General features: G+C 51.4%; 2 protein-coding genes and 1 pseudogene across 2 annotated transcripts; 1 reads left to right on the top strand and 2 right to left on the bottom strand.

Annotated features, from left to right (window-relative positions):
• Nucleotides 1-1816: 1816 nt before the first annotated feature.
• On the top strand, nt 1817-5316 carry Nccrp1 (NCCRP1, F-box associated domain containing). The gene is made up of 6 exons (XM_021166015.3): nt 1817-2201; nt 2602-2664; nt 2747-2798; nt 3637-3732; nt 4401-4539; nt 4673-5316. The coding sequence occupies exons 1-6, from the start codon at nt 1817-1819 to the stop codon at nt 4811-4813; spliced, it is 876 nt and encodes a 291-aa protein (XP_021021674.3). The 3' UTR covers nt 4814-5316.
• Nucleotides 5317-6724: 1408 nt separating this feature from the next.
• Sycn (syncollin) lies at nt 6725-8093 on the bottom strand. Its single transcript, XM_021169228.3, has 2 exons — nt 7658-8093; nt 6725-6877 (listed from the first exon to the last, which is right to left on the bottom strand). The coding sequence occupies exons 1-2, from the start codon at nt 8050-8052 to the stop codon at nt 6868-6870; spliced, it is 405 nt and encodes a 134-aa protein (XP_021024887.1). The 5' UTR covers nt 8053-8093; the 3' UTR covers nt 6725-6867.
• Nucleotides 8094-13399: 5306 nt separating this feature from the next.
• LOC110299520 (cytochrome c, somatic pseudogene) lies at nt 13400-13784 on the bottom strand (annotated as a pseudogene).
• Between the last annotated feature and the right edge of the window lie 4976 nt (nt 13785-18760).

Genomic DNA, 18760 nt, shown 5'->3' on the forward strand with positions numbered 1-18760 from the left:
GGGGGAGGTGGGGGTAAGGGGTTCCTCCTTCAGATCCCTTCAGGCTGTGGCCACGCCCTGTCCTGGATTCTGGCCACACTCATCAGTCTGGTCTCCTCCCACCCACCATGGCAGGCCGGAGGCAGGTTGGAGGGCAGAGGGGCGTGTGCTGCAGTGGCCCAGCAGTGTATGCGGTTTGGGGTGTGCCATGGGCTCTGCCAGTGTTTTCTGGAAACCTGCTGAGGTGTGGCAGGGTGACACCTGAAAAGTATACTTGTCACCTCAGCCCTCCTAGGGCTCTAGTGACTTCCAGCTCTTTGGCATACAGGGTCAGTACCCCTCTGTTTCCTGCCTCAGTTCCCTGAGCCTTGCATGGAGATGTTATTTATCATTCGCTGCCATTTCAGCACAGGGCCCTTAGGAGGTTGAATGGATTTAACTGTTCACATCACCATCAGCCTGTGACTGAGTTTCTTGATTTAAATCTGATCGCTGTTGAGCATACCTGGGACTTCCTGTGTCTCTGTCCAACTTGCTTTGTCCCTGCCGTGCAACCTCAAGTGAGTCACTAGACCTCTCTGTGTCTCTGTTTCTTCTTTGACAAGATGGGTGTAACAACAGGGTGGGTATGGAGATGGGCTAGCTTACCCCACTATGGACTAGGGCGTGAGCTCCACTTCCTGGTGTCTGTCTGAGGCCATCTTGTTTTCTGCGTCTGAAGGACAGGCAGTGTGGAAGTCTGAGGGCCTGGCCTGGGAGTGTGGGGATAGCATGTGGATAGAATGGTAGCATACACACATAGGGTGTTGTGGGACAAGCTTGTGCACAATCTCTTGGCAGATAGAGGCAGCAAAGCTACCCGGGGCTGCATAGCAAGTTCAAAAAAACAGCCTGGGCTAAGGCTTTGTCTGGAAACAAAACACAAAATCCCACAAACAACAACAAAAAGAAGCCAGTAATAGCTGGCCCAGGGCTGTTGTCCGAGAGATGGGGATTGGAGAATTCAGGCCCCATATCTGCTTATTAACTGCCCATCCTCTTTCTGTTCCTCCTGTTTGTTAGTGAGATGAGTTTAAGAGCGCCAACACCTCCTGGCAAGCAGAGTCACCAAAGCTCCCCGCTGCTGATGGTCTCCACTTAGGGAGAACTAGACCGGGGCGGGAAATGGGGCCACAGACAGGAAGTGGCCTTGGGTATCTGGCCGTACAGGTTCCTCTGCCCCAAAGTTCTGCCTTCACTGTGCCCAACTCTCTCAGGGAGGAAGTAGGGAGGGACACAGTGATGGGGGGGGGGAACAGCCAGGGGCTCCGGCATCCAGCCCCACCCCCTCTCCATCTATGCTTCTAGCCTCACTTTAATTAACACGTTTCGCTCTCCAGGACCAAAAAAGAAGAAAGAAAAAAATTATCCGAGTGCCTCAAGTGAATCCCAGGAGAGAGCCTGAGGCTGGACCCCTGCCCATTCCGAGCCCCACATGGGGGTGAGGAGGGGGAAGGGGTGGCGTTGGCTTTAACTGGCCTCAGTTTTGCCAGCCAAAAGTCCTTAAGGAGGAGGATACACATCATTAGAGAGCTTGACATTAGCCCCAGGGGTCAGGCGAGGTCCTCAGCTGGCCCTGGGGAAACTGGGGCAGAAGAATGAGAAGTTGAGGGGGTGGGGACCTTTTCTGAGGGAGGAGGCTGGCGGCTGGACCACTGAGTCTGAGGGAGGAGGGCTGGGGAGGCTGGAACACTAGGTCAGAAGGAGGAGGACCTTGAGAACTGGGCTGCTGGTCTGAGAGAGGAGGGCCCCCGGGGCTCAGATCCTTCCCCTAACACGCCTTCTCTTAAATGCCCCTATGACTTGCCCCGCCCCTCCACCCCCAGTTAACCTGGATCCTAGGAACCAGGACCCAGTCGCCCAAACCTTAGGGATGGAGAAGACACCGGACAGAGACGCGCTCAGTGGCAGGATGGAAGCCGAGGGGTCCCTGAACTCGGAGGAACTGCCGCCGCATCCCCAGTCCCCGCCACCACCGCCGTCCCCAAGGTCTCCCACGTCCCCGGTGACCCCGGAGCTCCCCCAGCCCAATGCACCGACTGAGGTTGAAGCCAGGCAGCTGCTAGTAGAAGAATGGGGACCCCTGAGCGGGAAACTGGAGCTGCCCCCGAGAATCAGCTGGCAGCTGCTGTTCCTGGAGCGGCCGCTCTACCGCAACCTGCTCAGCTCACCGAACCCGGAAGGTGGGGACGCAGCCTGGGGACCCCTGGCGCGCTGCTCAGACCCTCGGTCTCTTATTCATCTTTCTCTGTGGCTCCTGTCTATTTCTTTCTCTCAGCAGGCATCTCTGCCCCGTCAGTGCACTTCTGTATCTCCCTATCTATCTCTGTCCTACTCTCTGTATCTTGTCTCTGTGTGTCTTTCTGTCTCCGTTTCTCTCCCTCCCCTCTACCCGTGTTTCGGTCCCTTTCTCTGGATTCTTCCAGAGCTCCAGAGACTCACCATAACCGCCCACCAACCTCCTTAATCCCTGCCAGGCTGGTCTAGCCCGGCTCGGGTTCCTGCCCTTCTAGTCTAGCTAGGGGTAGGAAGACTTGAGGAGGTGGGCACTGGCCTGAGGCGCCATTCCCTTGTGTGATTCAGGCATTAATATCTACCAGCCGGCGCCCCCCACGGGTCCCACCCGGAAACCCCTGAAGGAGCTGGGTAAGCACTGGGGATTCTGCCCGGGAGGATGGTGCCCCTCAAGGAATGTCCCACCGACCCTTCCATCCTCCTCACTGGCCAGGTAATTTCCGTGGATGGTACATTACTACTCAAAACCTCCAGGGGCCTCTCAGGTGAGTTGCCACAGGGTCTGGGGGTGGGCGTGGGGGTGGGAGGAATTACTCTCCTCTCCTCTAACTTTCTTTGTTGAGGCGCCTGCCGAGGGGGCCTCCCTTTCTGGCTCCGTGACAGGGTTAGTCATAACTGATTGCCTATGAAACATGCGGCACAGGTGCCCAAGATGTCTGGTCAGCGCACAGTAGGTGTTTGGTAAACCTTGATCTCACCCTCATTCCCTGGGAGAGACCTCCAGGTCCAGTTGAGCTCCTGAACGGTAGATGGGAGGGTGTGTGTAATTCAGGGGCTCGGGGTCAAATCTCATCTTTCCTAAATCTGTTCTTGTTTTTTGAATGAACTGATTAAAGTATCCCTTAAACTAGATAAATCGCTACTTTTATTGTTTTTTGTTTTGTTTTGTTTTTTGGGTTTTTTTTTTTAACCGAGCCACGCCCCCAGCCCCTCCCCGGAAGATTCTGGATAAGCGCTCTCCTGGTGAGCCATGCTCCTAGTCTGTTTTCGTTTTTTTTTTGTTTTTCTGAGGTAGGGTCTCGCTAAGTTGCCCAAGTAGGCCTTGAACTTCCAATCCTCTAACTCATAGAGTAGCTAAGCTTCCAGGCCTGGATCCAGTCATCACCTTAAGTGTCAGCTCTCTCCTGGAACTGAGGGTTTGTGTATATTGTTCTCCAGGGTCTCCTGGGAACCAGGACTGCCAGGTCCTACTGCAGGGGGGTAGGGGCTGAGGGGGGAGGGTCTCCTGCTGTACCTAGAACCCTGTCACCATGCTTCCTGTTCCCTGGGAGACCTCAGGGTTGTGGGACTGCCAGGCCCATCTCCTCTCTTGTTTGTCTGCAGCTGGACTGTGAAGGAGCAGTGCGTGAACCTGCTGGCCAAGAAGCTGTGGGAGGAGCTGCTGGATGACGAACAGCCTGACATCACCATCATGGACTGGTGAGCCCCGCCCTCCCTGACTACCTGCTCACGTCATCCGAGGCTCCCCAGAGCTCAGACTTCCTTGCTCCCGAGGGCCTGAGCCCCTCCCTCACCAATACCCTTTGACTCTGTGGTCTCACCCAATCCTTCTCTCCTCCGGCCCCAACCTTTGTATCTTTCAGGTGTCAGCTGGGTGGGTTCCCTCTGGGCCAAGCTGTTCCTTTATTCCCCGAAGCCTATGCCCCTGATTTTTAGACTCATTTTCCTCCTATTAAAAAGACAGTTTTTTTTTTTTTTCACACAGCTCCAACGGGAAACCTACTTCAGTCATATGGAGGGGCCATATATGAATTTGCTCTAATGCCCTGCGTTCCCCACCAGACCCCTAAACTCTACCAGCACCCTCTTTCAGTTCTCTGCCTGTACCCCATCTCACCTCAACCTGTGCCTGTGCCCCTCCATCTACAGATGTAGCCGTCATTATTAGTGACATGTCAACTCCCCCCAACTCCCGACCGCCCCTGGACAATGGGCCTCAGAGAACAGAGCATGGGGTTGTCTTGGTCTCCGCCAGCCCAGGGCTGGGAGGCTAGATCTGGAGATAGTTGTAGCTGGGCCTAGGACCAGGGCTGGGGAATGAGATGATGTTGTGGCCGCATGGCAGTCAAAACCTGAACCTCCTCCAGGTTCGAGGACAGCCGCCTAGACCAGTGTGTTTATGAGCTGCATGTCTGGCTGTTAGCAGCTGACCGCCGCACGGTCATTGCCCAGCACCACGTGGCCCCTCGGACCAATGGGAGAGGACCCCCTGGCCGCTGGATTCAGGTGAGATGCGCTGCCAGGTCCCGCCCCTCCCGCACAGGTGTTCTTTCCCACGACCTTGGGCAGAGGGAGGAAGGGACGCCAGCAGGCTGTGGGACCCTGGTGAGACTTTCTTCCTAACTCCGGGCTGCCACAGGTGTCCCACGTCTTCCGCCAGTACGGCCCCGGAGTGCGCTTTGTCCACTTCCAGCACAAGGCTAAGAACCGCATGGAGCCTGGGGGACTGCGGAGGACAAGGGTGACCGACTCCTCCGTGTCTGTGCAGCTCCGGGAGTGACCTCTGACCGGCTCTCCCCAAGGCTGACGTGATCGATCCTTTGAAAGTCCCTGATGTTTGTCTCGTCCCAGCCCTTGGCATTTCTATGATGCTCCCTGCCTTCTGCCTTTTGTGTGTGTGCTTAGCAACAGTCTGACCCCTCCTCACCCCCAATCCATCCTCCTTCTCACCTCCTTGATGCCTCCTTACCTTCGTCTGACCCCTCTTTTCCTCCCTGAGCCCCCCTCACCCCTCTGACTTTTCTTCACTTCTTAGAGCCCTCCTTCCCCCCATCCCTGCTCATCCTCTGACCTTTCCTCCCCCCCCCATCTCCTTCACCCCTGGCCCCACCTTGCTCCCTTCTCTGCCCCCAGCTCCTTCCTATTTCTCCCTGCCCAGGCTCTCCTTTGACATCTCCACGCCTCCATGAATGTGTGTCTCTGGGCAGGGCCGCCCCTTGTAGACCAACTGATCCTCTCATGCTGGTGAATAAACTTTCAGAGAGTGGCTCTAAGAACGCATATGCTCAGAGGCTGGTTGTCTGCCTGGTCTCTGTTCATTAGAAACCCCCTCCGTCCACATCTCACCCACTCAGCCAATCCTTGAACTCCGGGGACTTCTGTGACCTCTGGATCTTTTTCATTGACTGTGACCTCTGACCTCCTACCTCTTACCTCTTTTTTGCAGTGCAGGGAATTGAACTCAGGTTCTTTGTGTATACTGAACAAGTTGTCTACCGCTGAACTATATCCCCAGAGTTCTTTTTATTTATTGAAATTCTGTGACAAGATCTATGTGGCCCAGCCTGGCTTTTAATTTTCAGTCCTCTGCCTCAGCCTTTTGAGGAGCTGAGGTTATATGTCTGCACCACTGGGCCTAGCCTGACCTCAGTTTTTCCTTCTACCTTGTGGGTCCTGGAGATCTAACTGAGGTTGTCAGGATTGGTTGCAAGCCCCTTTACGGGCTAATCCATCTCCTAGGCCCCTGACAGTTGACCTGTTTATATCCCAGTGTGGCCCCTGAAGTATTCTCACTTATCTGCTCTTCTTCATCCCTTAACTCTCAGAATCTCCCCAAATCCCAGTCCTGTCTCCAGTCTACCCTGGATTACATTCCTACAGAGCTCTACCCATCTCTCTGCCTAGGACATCCCAGACTCACTCAAACCAGACAGCCATTAAAAGCTCCCACGCCTGGGACAAAGGTGAAGGCGAGATCACAACCTGAACAGAAACATAAGTTTGAACTAAAGTGTCTTCCATATGTCAGGGAAGGGACATTAAATGTAATTAACAACCCAGTGTCAAGTCTTTAAGTCCCTCTACTAAGGAGGCTGAGTTAAAGGGATCTCAAGTTAAAAGATAACCCGGGCAACTTAGTTAGACCCTGTTCCAAAATAAAAAAGTAAAGAGAGAGATGTGGGTGTGGCTCTGTGGCAGAGCCCCTGCCTAGAATCCCCCAGTGAGGGGCTGGGGGCATGGCTCAGTGGTAGAGCCCCTGCCTAGAATCCCCCAGTGAGGGCTGGGGGCGTGGCTCAGTGGTAGAGCCCCTGCCTAGAATCCCCCAGTGAGGGGCTGGGGGCGTGGTTCAGTGGTAGAGCTCCTGCCTAGAATCCCCCAGTGAGGAGCTGGGGGCGTGGCTCAGTGGTAGAGCACCTGCCTCTACCACATCATCCAATACACGGTGGTTCTACCCTGGCACAAGGTCCTAGAATGACCCTGATGTTCTAGGCATTAATGTCGAGAAGTAAACAAGAAGTGTTTAAATATTTAGACAGCAGCCAGCAGTGCTCACTCCTGCTCCCTGGGTGTCTTTGTTCATCCCAACCCAAGTTACAATCAAAGGCTGCGTCCCCAGTATGGTCTGACTCAGATCTGATCACTCTGCTGTCTCCTATTCTACCCACCCGTGCTTGCTGGGTCTCAAACACACACAGATGTCACACAGGGTTGTAACTTTGAAAGGGCTGTATTACAGGGAAGCTATGATAGCAGGTCGTGGGGTCATCTTGCCTCCTGGCTCTTGGGGCTACAGCAATCCCCAAGGCCAGGCTGGGTAGACAGAGCCTCAAGCCATCAATAGCACCTGTAACAGAAACATGAAGTCCCAACAGGGGGTGTCCAGACAGAGATTGTCCCGTGTGGGAAGGTCTGAGGAGGGGTTCAAGGCTCCAGGTTGAGGAGCTGGGAGGTTTTGGGGTCAGGCAATTTTTTTTTTGAGTGATTCCACTGAGCTGGTTTGGGATGTTGTTACAGTGAAACAGAGAATACCCGAGGTCTGTGGGTCTTGGGATGATTGCTGGACCTGGGGACCACTAGGAATGAGCCTGGGAGGTCTACAAATGGTTTCTGGGTTTGGGGCTGATCTAAACAAAGTGGGTGGGGGTGGAAGGTTAGACCAGGCTGACTCTTCAAGATTTGGGCCTGGGGTCTCGAGGCCTGAGAGGTTTTTAAGTCTCAGAGTTGGATCTAGGGGCTTCCTAATGTAATGAGGCGGGGCTGGCTTAGGGGTCTAAGGGCCCCAGAGGAGCCAGTGATCCCCTAATTCTGAGGCCAGGAAACCTCACGCAAGTGCAGAATTAGGGTGACGCTGAGTGGAAGGGTTTCTAGAATGGAGGCACAAGTTGGCTGGCATTGTTGACTTCCTGGTATGGGGAGCCTAGAGTTTGTCTAAGAGCCCAGGGGTGGTGGTGAGGGCCATAAGATAGAAGATGACAGGATTAGTCTAGGGGGTGCACTCAGAGATGGGACCTCCAGGAGCAGTTTCTAAGGAGAGATCTACTTTTCTTCGTATGAATCTGGGGGGTCTCTGGATTCTGGGGGAGCGAGCCTTGGGTTTGGGTGGTGGGGTTGGGTAGGTACTCACTTGCAGTAGAGGGCAGAGATGGAGTCGGACCAGTCTCCAAAGATGCCTTTGCGGTACTCTTCCAGGCGAGGGTAAGTACCCGCGGTGAACTTGCGGGTCTTGCCACGCTTACCGGGGAGAGACCACACAGTGATCTCGCAGCGCTGGCCCACTACCAGAGACGATGCAGTTTTAGACCAGCCCGAGGGCAGATAGGGCAGGTCAGTACCTGGCTCCACAGACAACTCGGGCCCCTGGCAGCAGTTTTCATAGTATGGGTCACTCGTCTCATAGAGCCTGGCGCACGTGCGCGTCCCATCTGACTTCTTCAGGTCTGCGGGCACGGGGCAAGTGCCATGGGCACCAGGGACAGCCACCAGGGCTATAGCCAGCAGCAGCGCGCACAGCAGGGACATGGTGACAATGAACCACGAGAGATCTGAGGTGCACTTATGTGTCTGACCCATGGGAAGAGAGAAGAGATAAAGACGGGGGAAGAACGAGGACACACCCCCTGTCCTTGGCGCCCACTGGAACGAGGACACGCCCCCTGTCCTTGGCGCCCACTGGAACGAGGACACGCCCCCTGTCCTTGGCGCCAGAGACCTACCTGATCCGGTGGAAAACCTCACACCACTGAATATAGTAAATACAAGATGGGGATAAAACCCTAACGCCTTGGACTGATTAAAGACAGTCTAGGGGTTGGAGATGAGGCTCAGAGTGTTTGCCTAGCACTCAGAAAACCTGGGATTTGATCCCTTGCCATTGTTTACAGAGTAGCTGCGGTGGGGAAAGCAATGTGGAAGTAGAGGCAGGGGGATCAGGAGCTCAAGGTTATCTTTGGCTACAAAGCAAATAGGAGCCTCCATGGGGATGTATTTGGGATCCTGGGTGAATGGGAGATGGATAGATAGATAGATAGATAGATAGATAGATAGATAGATAGATAGGAGATGATTCAGAGTTCAGATCCTTGAAGAGGGCCATGATCCAGGAGACTCATCACTTTGGGCGTCTATGGGCACCTTACAATCACATGCACGCACACCCACAGAGACATGCATGTTCACACATCATTTAAAAATAAATTAAAGGTTTTAAATGGGAAAAGTCAGGACTGGAGAGATGGCTCAGCAGGGAAACCTAAGTTCTGAGTCCCAGCACCCATGGGAATGTGGCCCTGTACACTTGTAACACCAGCACTGCAGAGGGCAGAGGCAGGAAGATGGCTGAGACTTGCTGACTGGCAGCCTAGCTCCAGGTTCAGTGAGAGACCCCGTCTCTTGAGAATACTTTGTTGATGGATCAGAATAGATAGATCAGCCCTCCTGTGGCCTTTGTGTACACATGCACATTAATGCATATATCTCACACGTGTGTGCATATGCCACACACGGACACATGGACACATAAAAAGAGAAGAGAAAGATAAAAGGGAAAGGCTGAAAAGGTCAGCATAGACCTCAAATCTCAGCACTGAGGACCCTGAGGTAGGAGAAGAAGCTGTGCGCCAGCTTGGGTTACAGAGTGAGACTGTACAGCTGGAAGGGCTAGGGATCTTAACTAAATAAGTAATTTGGTAAGTTAAAAAGGGTTCCCAAACTCTAGATGTAGCTATGCTATATGGAGTGTTTACAAATGGACAAAGAGATGAGCTTCCTCTTCCCCACCCCTCCCTCCACCCAAAAGCACAGGCAGGGGAGAGGACAGGGGTGCCCACCCTCTCCCTTACCTCAAGAGCTGGAGTTCTGTTTGTGTGTGGTTCTGGGTATAGAACCCACAGCCTCCAGCCACACCTGGAGGCTTTCTCCCCTCCTTCTCTCCTTCCTCCTCCTCCTCCTCCTCTTCTTCCTCCTCCTTCCTTTTTTACCTTCTCCTCTTATTTTAGTTTTCTGAGATAGGGTCTCAATATATAGCTGGCCTTAAACTTACAGCCATCCTCCTGTCTCAGCCTCCCTAGTGCTGCATTACAGACATGCACCCCACACAGTTTCTTTGCCTGGGAAATGGACAGTGCTTTTCTCCAACGCTGTCGGATTGTAATGGTGACAGTGGATGATTGACAGTGTGTTTCAGTGCCTGGGATGGAAGTCAGTGATGGAGGATGAGCCTTGCATGTACTAGCACCACCATGTATGCAGAGGCAGGTGGATTTCTGAGTTTGAGGCCAGCCTGGTCTACAGAGTGAGTTCCAGGACAGCCAGGGCTACACAGAGAAACCCTGTCTCGGAAAACAAAACAAAACAAAACAAGCCTTCAATACGTGGCCCGGAGTTCAAATCCCAGCACCAGTGCAGATGGCCAGGTGCACCAGCAGAGCTGTCAATCCAGTGCCGGGAAAGGCAGAGCCCCTGCTCCCCAGTGGGCACAACAGCTGAACTGGCGGTCTCCAGGTTCCAGGGAGACCCGGTCTCAAAGATAAGTGGACAGAGGCTGGAAGAATGGCTCAGCAGTTAAGAGCACTGCCAGAGGGAGGAGCAGGCCTCAGTTTCCAGAGCCCACGTGATGGCTTACAGCTGCTTGTAACTCCAGTTCCAGGGGATCCAACCTTCTCTTCTGGGCTTCACAGCATTAGATACCCAGGTAGCACACTCGTACATGTAGAGCAAAAATGATTTACATTGTTCAATAATAAAAACAAGTGGAGAGCTGAATGGTGGAGTTCACCTTTAATCCCAGGACTCAGGAGGCCGAGGCAAGTGGAGATCTGTGAGTCTGAGGCTAGCCTGGTCTAACAAGTTCTAGGCAGCCACCCAGGGCAAAAAATAAAAACCAAACAAATAAAAACAAAAAGCCTAAGAGTGACTGAGGAAGGCACTGGATGGTGACCTCTGAACTCTAACACGTACACATGCACGCACGCGCACTTGAATGTGCACACACACTACATAGATCCACTTACATACAGGTGGAAGGAGAAGCATCAATTTCACAACTTTCTCCTGTTACCTCCTCATGCCTCTCCCTACCTCATGTACACGCAAACAGTAACAATAAATATAATTTTAATGAAGCCAAACATGTAACACAATTGCCTACGGAGCAAGACTGCCTGCGTCCAGACCCAGTCTCCTTCATGGCCCTGCACCTCGCAGTAATAAGATCACAGGCTTGCACCAGGACCCCTGTCTTCACGCAGGCAAGGCAAGCCCTTTACCCACTGAGCCATCTCCCCAGCTCGGGAGCTTAGATCTGGCCTCTGCTGTGTACTTTCTGAGTGACCTTGGGCAGAGACAGGTAATCTTTCTGAGCCTCGGTTTCTTCTTGGCCTCTGAAATCGTAGATGATCATATTAATCAATGATGTCATTTATAATGACTCCAAACCATTACAAACAATCCACGTCACTGTTATTTATCAATGCACTACAAATACCTAACAGAAAATATGGGATAAATATGAAATTGTATGTATAAATGTGCAGGGCCTGAGTCCGGGACCTGTCGGTCAGCTGGAGGGTCAGTACCATTCTTAGCGTGAGCCTGAGAGCCTGGCCCTGCCCCAGAGCACACACAGATCTGGATCCCTCCTCCCCGTCTCATGATTCATGGAATCTAATCTCCAGCTGTTAACTTCCCAGAGCACTTCCTGGGCTTCAGGGTCATGGAGGCCCCACTCTTAGCTCTATGGACATGGAGCCAAAGACACCAAAGTGTGGGACAGTCACCTACATCTGCATCCACCCAGAAGGGTCCCAGGAACATAAGACACGCTTGGGTAGGGAGACCCGGAAAGGGACAAGAACATGATTCATACCACACACCGTCATAGGAATCACAGAAAAGGCCATGGCACAGCAAGCACCCAACCCTACACACATGCAGGGGGGAGAGGAACAGAGGCTGGTCACTGAGTCTGAGGTGCTTCTGTTACTGCTGTCTTTCTCTTTGTGCTGTGCAGGATCACAGATGTGTTAGGCAAGCACTCTATCACCAGGCCACGCCCCCAACCCCTCACTGGGGGATTCTAGGCAGGGGCTCTACCACTGAGCCACGCCCCCAGCCCCTCACTGGAGGATTCTAGACAGGGGCTTACCACTGAGCCACGCCCCCAGCCCCTCACTGCGGGATTCTAGGCAGGGGCTCTACCACCAGGCCACACCCCAGCCCCTCACTGGGGGATTCTAGACAGGGGCTCTACCACCAGGCCACACCCCAGCCCCTCACTGGGGGATTCTAGGCAGGGGCTCTACCACTGAGCCACGCCCCCAGCCCCTCACGGGGGGATTCTAGGCAGGGGCTCTACCACCAGGCCACGCCCCCAGCCCCTCACTGGGAGATTCTAGGCAGGGGCTCTATCACTGAGCCACGCCCTCAGCCCCTCACTGGGGGATTCTAGGCAGGGCTCTACCACTGAGCCACGCCCCCAGCCCCTCACTGGGGGATTCTAGGCAGGGGCTCTATCACTGAGCCACGCCCCAGCCCCTCACTGGGGGATTCTAGGCAGGGGCTCTACCACTGAGCCACGCCCCCAGCCCCTCACTGGAGGATTCTAGACAGGGGCTTACCACTGAGCCACGCCCCCAGCCCCTCACTGCGGGATTCTAGGCAGGGGCTCTACCACCAGGCCACACCCCAGCCCCTCACTGGGGGATTCTAGACAGGGGCTCTACCACTGAGCCACGCCCCCAGCCCCTCACTGGGGGATTCTAGGCAGGGGCTCCACCACCAAGCCACGCCCCCAGCCCCTCACTGGGGGATTCTAGGCAGGGGCTCTACCACTGAGCCACGCCCCCAGCCCCTCACTGGGGGATTCTAGGCAGGGGCTCTACCACCAGGCCACACCCCAGCCCCTCACTGGGAGATTACAGAGGCTGCACACTCTGAGTGTAGTGTGATAGACACAGGTTTAATATATAGGCCTAGAGAGAAACAGTCACCAACTTCCAGGTTCCAGTACAACCAGGGCACTATTATCTTCACAGCCCACTCCTCGCTCACTCCAGCCCCACATCCCACAAACTCTCACTCTTACAACAACTCCTCACACACATATCCGACTGACACGCGTGACTATATGCTCAGCATTTCTACTAACAAACAAATCTCCTGACTGCATGTTCGCAGACACTAGCCAAAGGATCTCTTCTCACACAGCATCCTTCCCAGGAAGAATGCAAGAACGCCTTGCCCTTGAGGAATCCACCAGCCTCTGAGAGAGCCAGGCGCTAAATCGATAATTCAAACACCATGTGAAAGGGGTTCTAACAGGCATGCTGCAAAGGACTCTGGGAATGCAGTGGGAAGAAAAGTTGGCTTTTTTTCTTTTCCTCTTATTTTTAAAGAAGTGTTAAATACTCTTTATTTGATATCATACATAAACCACAGCAAATGCCTTTCAATAGTAAAAGGCAGCATCCTTGATGTAGGGGATTCTAATTAAAACTGCACTGTCAAGCATAGACAGTTGCCTCCTGGTGTTTAGCCATGGCCTGTAAGAGGCCAGTAAACACAAACTGAAACATGGGCGAGTCTTCTTACTTCGCAGACAGTGATAAAATGTTCCCAGTGTTTAAATATATTCATATGCCCAGTTATATAAATCTAAGTATAAAACCATTTAATAGGTTTGAGGCGACATGCCCATATTTATGGAAAGTAAAACATTACTAATTAAGTCCAATCCTATCTTGAGAAAGGGAGAGCAGTGGGAGAGTGTATACAACCGGAGCTGTTGCTTTAAAAAAGACCGTACCCACTTAAATCAGGACTGTCCAACAAGAACATTGTTAGCCATTCATGATCTGAATTTGGTGTATGAATTAAATTATGGTATACATTAAAAGCCATGAGACATTTGTTTTGTAATAAATAAGGCAGTGGAATTACTCATTAGTAGCCTTTTTAAGATAAGCTATTAGGTCTGCCCTTTCTCCCGTCTTCTTGATTCCAGCGAAGATCATTTTTGTTCCAGGGATGTACTTTTGGGATTCTCTAAATACTCCATCAAGGAGGGTGTCCTCTCCCCAGGTGATGCCTCTGTCCTTGTTGGCATCTGTGTAAGAGAATCCAGCAGCCTGGCCTGTCTTCTGCCCAAACAGACCCTGGAGATTTGGTCCAGTCTTACGCTCGCCTCACTTTTCCACAGTGTGGCACTGGGCACACCTCTGAACAAAAATCTTCTTGCCTTTTTCAACATCACCCATTTTTAATTTGCTCCGGGCTGGTCAACACCACGAATGTTCGGACAGATGTCCCACTCTCCAGCCCAAGGACACGCCGGCCTGCGCCTATGTCTCTTTTTTTCTTTTTAAAATTTCCATGATATGCTTTGATTAGTAAAAGAAACCCTCTTTTTAGATCTCACAACCTTGATTCGACATTTTTCCAGCAGCCCGGAGAAAAGGAGACACGTGACACCACCCCTGGGAGAAAAAGGAATGTGTCTCATTCAGAGTAATCACTGTACATGAATACCATTATGGATGGCACAGGGTTTAAATGACAAAGCTGGAGCAGGAAGATGGCTCAGACAGGAAAGTGCTTGCTGACAATCTAAGTTCCATTCTTGGAACCCAACCACACATGGTGGAAGGAAAGAGTCCTAACGGTGTCCTCTGGCATCCACAGATGTGTCATGGAGTGTGCACTCCCACGCACAAACATATGCTCACACATAAATGAAGTACACACAACATACATATGAAGCCAGGTGTGGTGGCATGCACCTTTAAACCCAACACTGAGGAGGCAGAGTTCTAGGCTAGCCTGGTCTACATAGTGAGCTCTAGGCCAGCCAGGGCTACACAGAGAAACCCTGTCTCAAAGTGGGTAGGGGCACTAGAGAGGCAGCTCAGATGCTAAGAGGATTTGTGGCTGCTGCCCATGACAACCCTGGTTCAATTCCCAGCATCCAATTGGCAGGTGACAGCATCTGCAAACTACAGTCCCAGGGGATGTGGCCCACTCTGTTAACACTGCACATGTGTGGTTACAGACATACATACAGGCAGAACACACATACACGTAAAACAAAGTGAAAGAAAAAAGGGGTTGTCTTTGTTTTAAATGAAAGATTCTATTTGTTTGCTTTTATTTTATGTGCATTGGTGTTTTGCCTGCTTGTATGTCTGTGTGAGAGTGTCTAAGCCCTGGAACTGGAGTTGTGAGCTGCTGCGTGGGTGTTGGGAATTGAACCCTGATCTTCCAGAAGAGCAGTCAGTGCCTTTAACTGCTGAGCCATTGCTTCAGTCTCCCAGTTTAGATATTGTATTTATTTATTTTTATTTCTTCCACTCACTCCAGCCCCGAAAAGTTTTTTTTTAATGTAAATGAAAATGTTGAATGTGTTTCACACAGACAGAAAAACATGCAAATCAGCCCTGAGCACGCCAGGCCATGGGTAGCCACGATGGCTGAGAAATGACAGGTACCCAGGGGCCTTGTTTCTTCAGTCACTCATTGCTTAACCAAGGGGACAGACCCTGAGAACTGTGTCATGGAGTTGTGCAAATATCACAGGTTGCTCACATGCCTGGATGGTGATGACTTACTGCGTGATGTCATCGGAGGGAACTGTATCATAGATGTCATCCCTGGGGACAGAACAGTCATTATAGAATACATTGCAGCAGGAGTTTCTTAAAAGACCCCTTCCTTCCTTCCTTCCTTCCTTCCTTCCTTCCTTCCTTCCTTCCTTTCTTCTTCCTTTCTTTCTTATGAGTGTGAGTGAGTGAGTGAGTGTGTGTGTGTGTGTGTGTGTGTGTGTGTGTGTGTGTGCATGTGCCTATGAGTGTTCTCAAAGGGAGAAGAGTGTATTGGAGTCCCTGAGGCTGGAGCATCAAGTGACTGTGAGCCACCTGATGTGGAGCCTGAGGATCCAAACACAGGTTCTCTTTAAGAGCAGCAAGTGCTCCTGACTTCTGAGCCATTGCTTCAGCCTCCCAGTTTAGATATTGTATTTATTTATTTTTATTTCTTCCACTTACTTAGAGAGGGATGTGTATGTAAATGTGCCCAAGTGTGTGCATTGTTAGTTCTTTTTTTTTTTTTTTAATGGTACTGAGGATGGAGTTCATTGCTTTATGCATGTTACATAAGTCCTCTACCACGGAGCCTCGCCCCAGCCCCTCACTGGGGGATTCTAGGCAGGGGCTCTACCACTGAGCCACTTTACTCTATGGGGAGTTTTATTGTTTATCTCTCAGTCCTGGGGGAGGGACCAGGGTCTTGAGTGCCCTAGGCAGCCTGTGGGCTCCATCCCACTGCAGTTCGAACAGAAACCTTTCTGTCCTGCTCCATTCTGCCTGGGGCCCTAATCTTCCCTGTGACCAGGGCAGCCCTGTCCACTGGTCACTTAATAGGCAAGGTTTTAAGGGCAGGGTTTTAAGCTAACTTTATTTCACTCAATCATACTTAATCATAGCCTCGCAGCACGAAAGATCCAGTGCTGGCAACTCAGACCTGCTGAAGAGAAGCCAGCACTGCTGCCCGCTTGCTGTGGAAAAGCCTTTACTGAGGAGGCTAAGATCTGGAAAGCAAGGAAAAGGAAGGGTGAACGACTTTTGCTGTGATGCCTCAGACTACGGAAGTTAGATGGACACACACACACACACACAGAGAGAGAGAGAAAGAGAGAGAGAGAGAGAGAGAGAGAGAGAGAGAGAGAGAGAGAGAGAGAATATAATTAAAAACATAAAGTCAAGAGGTATTAGTCAGCAGTGCAATGTCTGCCTGACCTGCCACAGGCCCAGGGTTTAGTCCCCAGCACCAAACCAAACACAACAAACTCAAAAGATGGGCCTGGGCTGGGCAGTGGTGGCACACACCTTTAATCCCAGCACTTGGGAGGCAGAGGCAGGCAAATTTCTGAGTTCAAGGCCAGCCTGGTCTACAGAGTGAGTTCCAGAACAGCCTAGACTAAACAGAGAAATTCTGTTTCAAAAAAACAAAAAAAAAAGGGGGGGGGGCTGGAGAGATGGCTCAGAGGTTAAGAGCACTGACTGCTCTTCCAGAGGTTCTGAGTTCAGTTCCCAGCAACCACATGGTGGCTCACAGCCATCTGTAATGGGATCTGATGCACTCTTCTGGTGTGTATGAATATAGTTACAGTGTATTCATATACATAAATAAATCTTTTAAAAAAAAAAGACGGGCCTGATAGTACACATGTAATCTAAGCTACTCAGAAGCAGAGGCAGGAGGATTGTGTGTGTGCATGTGTGTTTCTGTGTGTGCATATGTGTGTGTGTGTGTGCATGCAGAAGGATTGAATGTATATGTATGTGTTTGTGTGTGTAAGGGTGCATGTAGGGAGATTGCATGTGTGTGTGTGCAAGCAGGAGGATTGCATTTGTGTGTGTGTGCCAAAGGATTACATGTGCATGCAAAAGGATTATATGTGTGTGCATGCAGGAGGATTGCATGTGTGTGTACAGGAGGACTACATGTGTGTGCATGCATATGTACATGCAGAAGGATGTGTGTGTTCAGTGTGTGTGCGCGCACGCGCATGCGTGAGAATGTGTGCATGCACTTGCCAATGCATGTGGTTAAGTGCCTTCCTCCATCACTTCCCACCGTGCTTTTTCAGATCGGGTCTCTTACTGAACCTGGAGCTCACCACCATGGAGGTCACTGTGTCTGGTCAGTGACCTTCAGGGAGCTGCCTGTCTCTCTCTGCCCCTTCTTCCTTCCCCCAGCACCGATGTCACAGAACACCAATGTCACGGGGCACCGCCATCACCTAGCTTTCTACTCATGCCCTCAAATTTGTGCAAAAAGCACGTTTCCCACTAAGCCATTTCCCCAGTTCTCATGTTTTGTTTTTCAGACAGGACCTCATAGCCCAGGCTGGCCTCAAACTCACTATGTAGTTGAAGCTGGCCTCAAAGTCCTGATCCTCCCGCCTCTGCCTCAACTGCTGAGATGATAGTTGTAAGCTATTAAGCTGGATCTTGGTGCTTCCTTACTGCAGCAACAGCGGAGGGTGTCCGTGTGTGCGAAGGAAGAGACTCTCAGGCCTCTGCTCCTGTGATAACTAGTTCACTCCCACTCAGCCACCTTCAGCCATTCGTTATGGTGACACAGTCATGACGTTGCCACCTCTCACAGGCCTCGCCTCGCAATACCGTTGGTGTGACAGATTTCCACAGGAGTTTTGAAACCACTGCAGATGGCAGCTGTTGGGGTAGGGATCTCTCAGGAGAGATATCACAGACACGGCTGTCATCCCGTAGTCGGTTTTGATGGCTCAGGTAGGTTAAAATTCATTTTGATTGGAAGCAATAGAAACCCACTCAAACTAGCTTAAGTGGGGGGATGTGTACTATAAGGGGAAAGGATGTGTTAGAGACTCTGACAGAAACATTTTGGCACTGTCTTGTAAAGTTGAATATATGAAGGTTCTAGAAGTCAGTAACTATACTCAGGTAGATCACGAAGAACCCTCGCATGGTACAGGAGCTGAGGAGAACCTTTTTTGAAGTCGAGTGTGGTGACACACATCAGTTAATCCTAGCACTTGGAGTAGAGGCTACAGGATCAGGGGTTCGAGACCAGCCCTAACTCCACAGTGAATTCAGACACATGCCAGAGGCATCCCCCAGACACATAGACTCGGCTCTGTGACCCAGATGCAGCCTCACTCCGGACAGCTTATCAGCTCCAGCTGTTAACTGCTGCTGCCATCACAAGTGGGGACAGATCCCATGACTTGGCTGCCAGAATCCCTTATGATACTCTCAGCCATTCTTTCATGTTCAGCCTTTCCCTCTCCCTCATCCTCTCCCTCATTGTGTGTGTGTGTGTGTGTGTGTATGCGTGTCTGTCTGTCTGTCTCTCACTGTTGTTATAGAATAGGCCTCAGAACAGAACAGCTCTTATTTTTTTAATTATTTATTTTTATTTTATTTTATTATTTTTTATTTTTTTGTTTTTGTTTTTTCAAGACAGGTTTTTCTCTGTATAGCCCTGGCTGTCCTGGAACTCACTTTGTAGACCAGGCTGGCCTCGAACTCAGAAATCTGCCTGCCTCTGCCTCCGGAGTGCTGGGATTAAAGGCATGAGCCACCATTGCCTGGTTTATTTTTATTTATATGAGTACACTGTAGCTGACTTCAGACACACCAGAAGAGGGCATCAGATGGTTGTGAGCCACTATGTAGTTGCTGGGAATTGAACT

Source organism: Mus caroli, unplaced genomic scaffold (genome assembly GCF_978045245.1).
Source record: "Mus caroli unplaced genomic scaffold, Mus_caroli_1 scaffold_8, whole genome shotgun sequence".
NCBI lineage: Eukaryota > Metazoa > Chordata > Mammalia > Rodentia > Muridae > Mus > Mus caroli.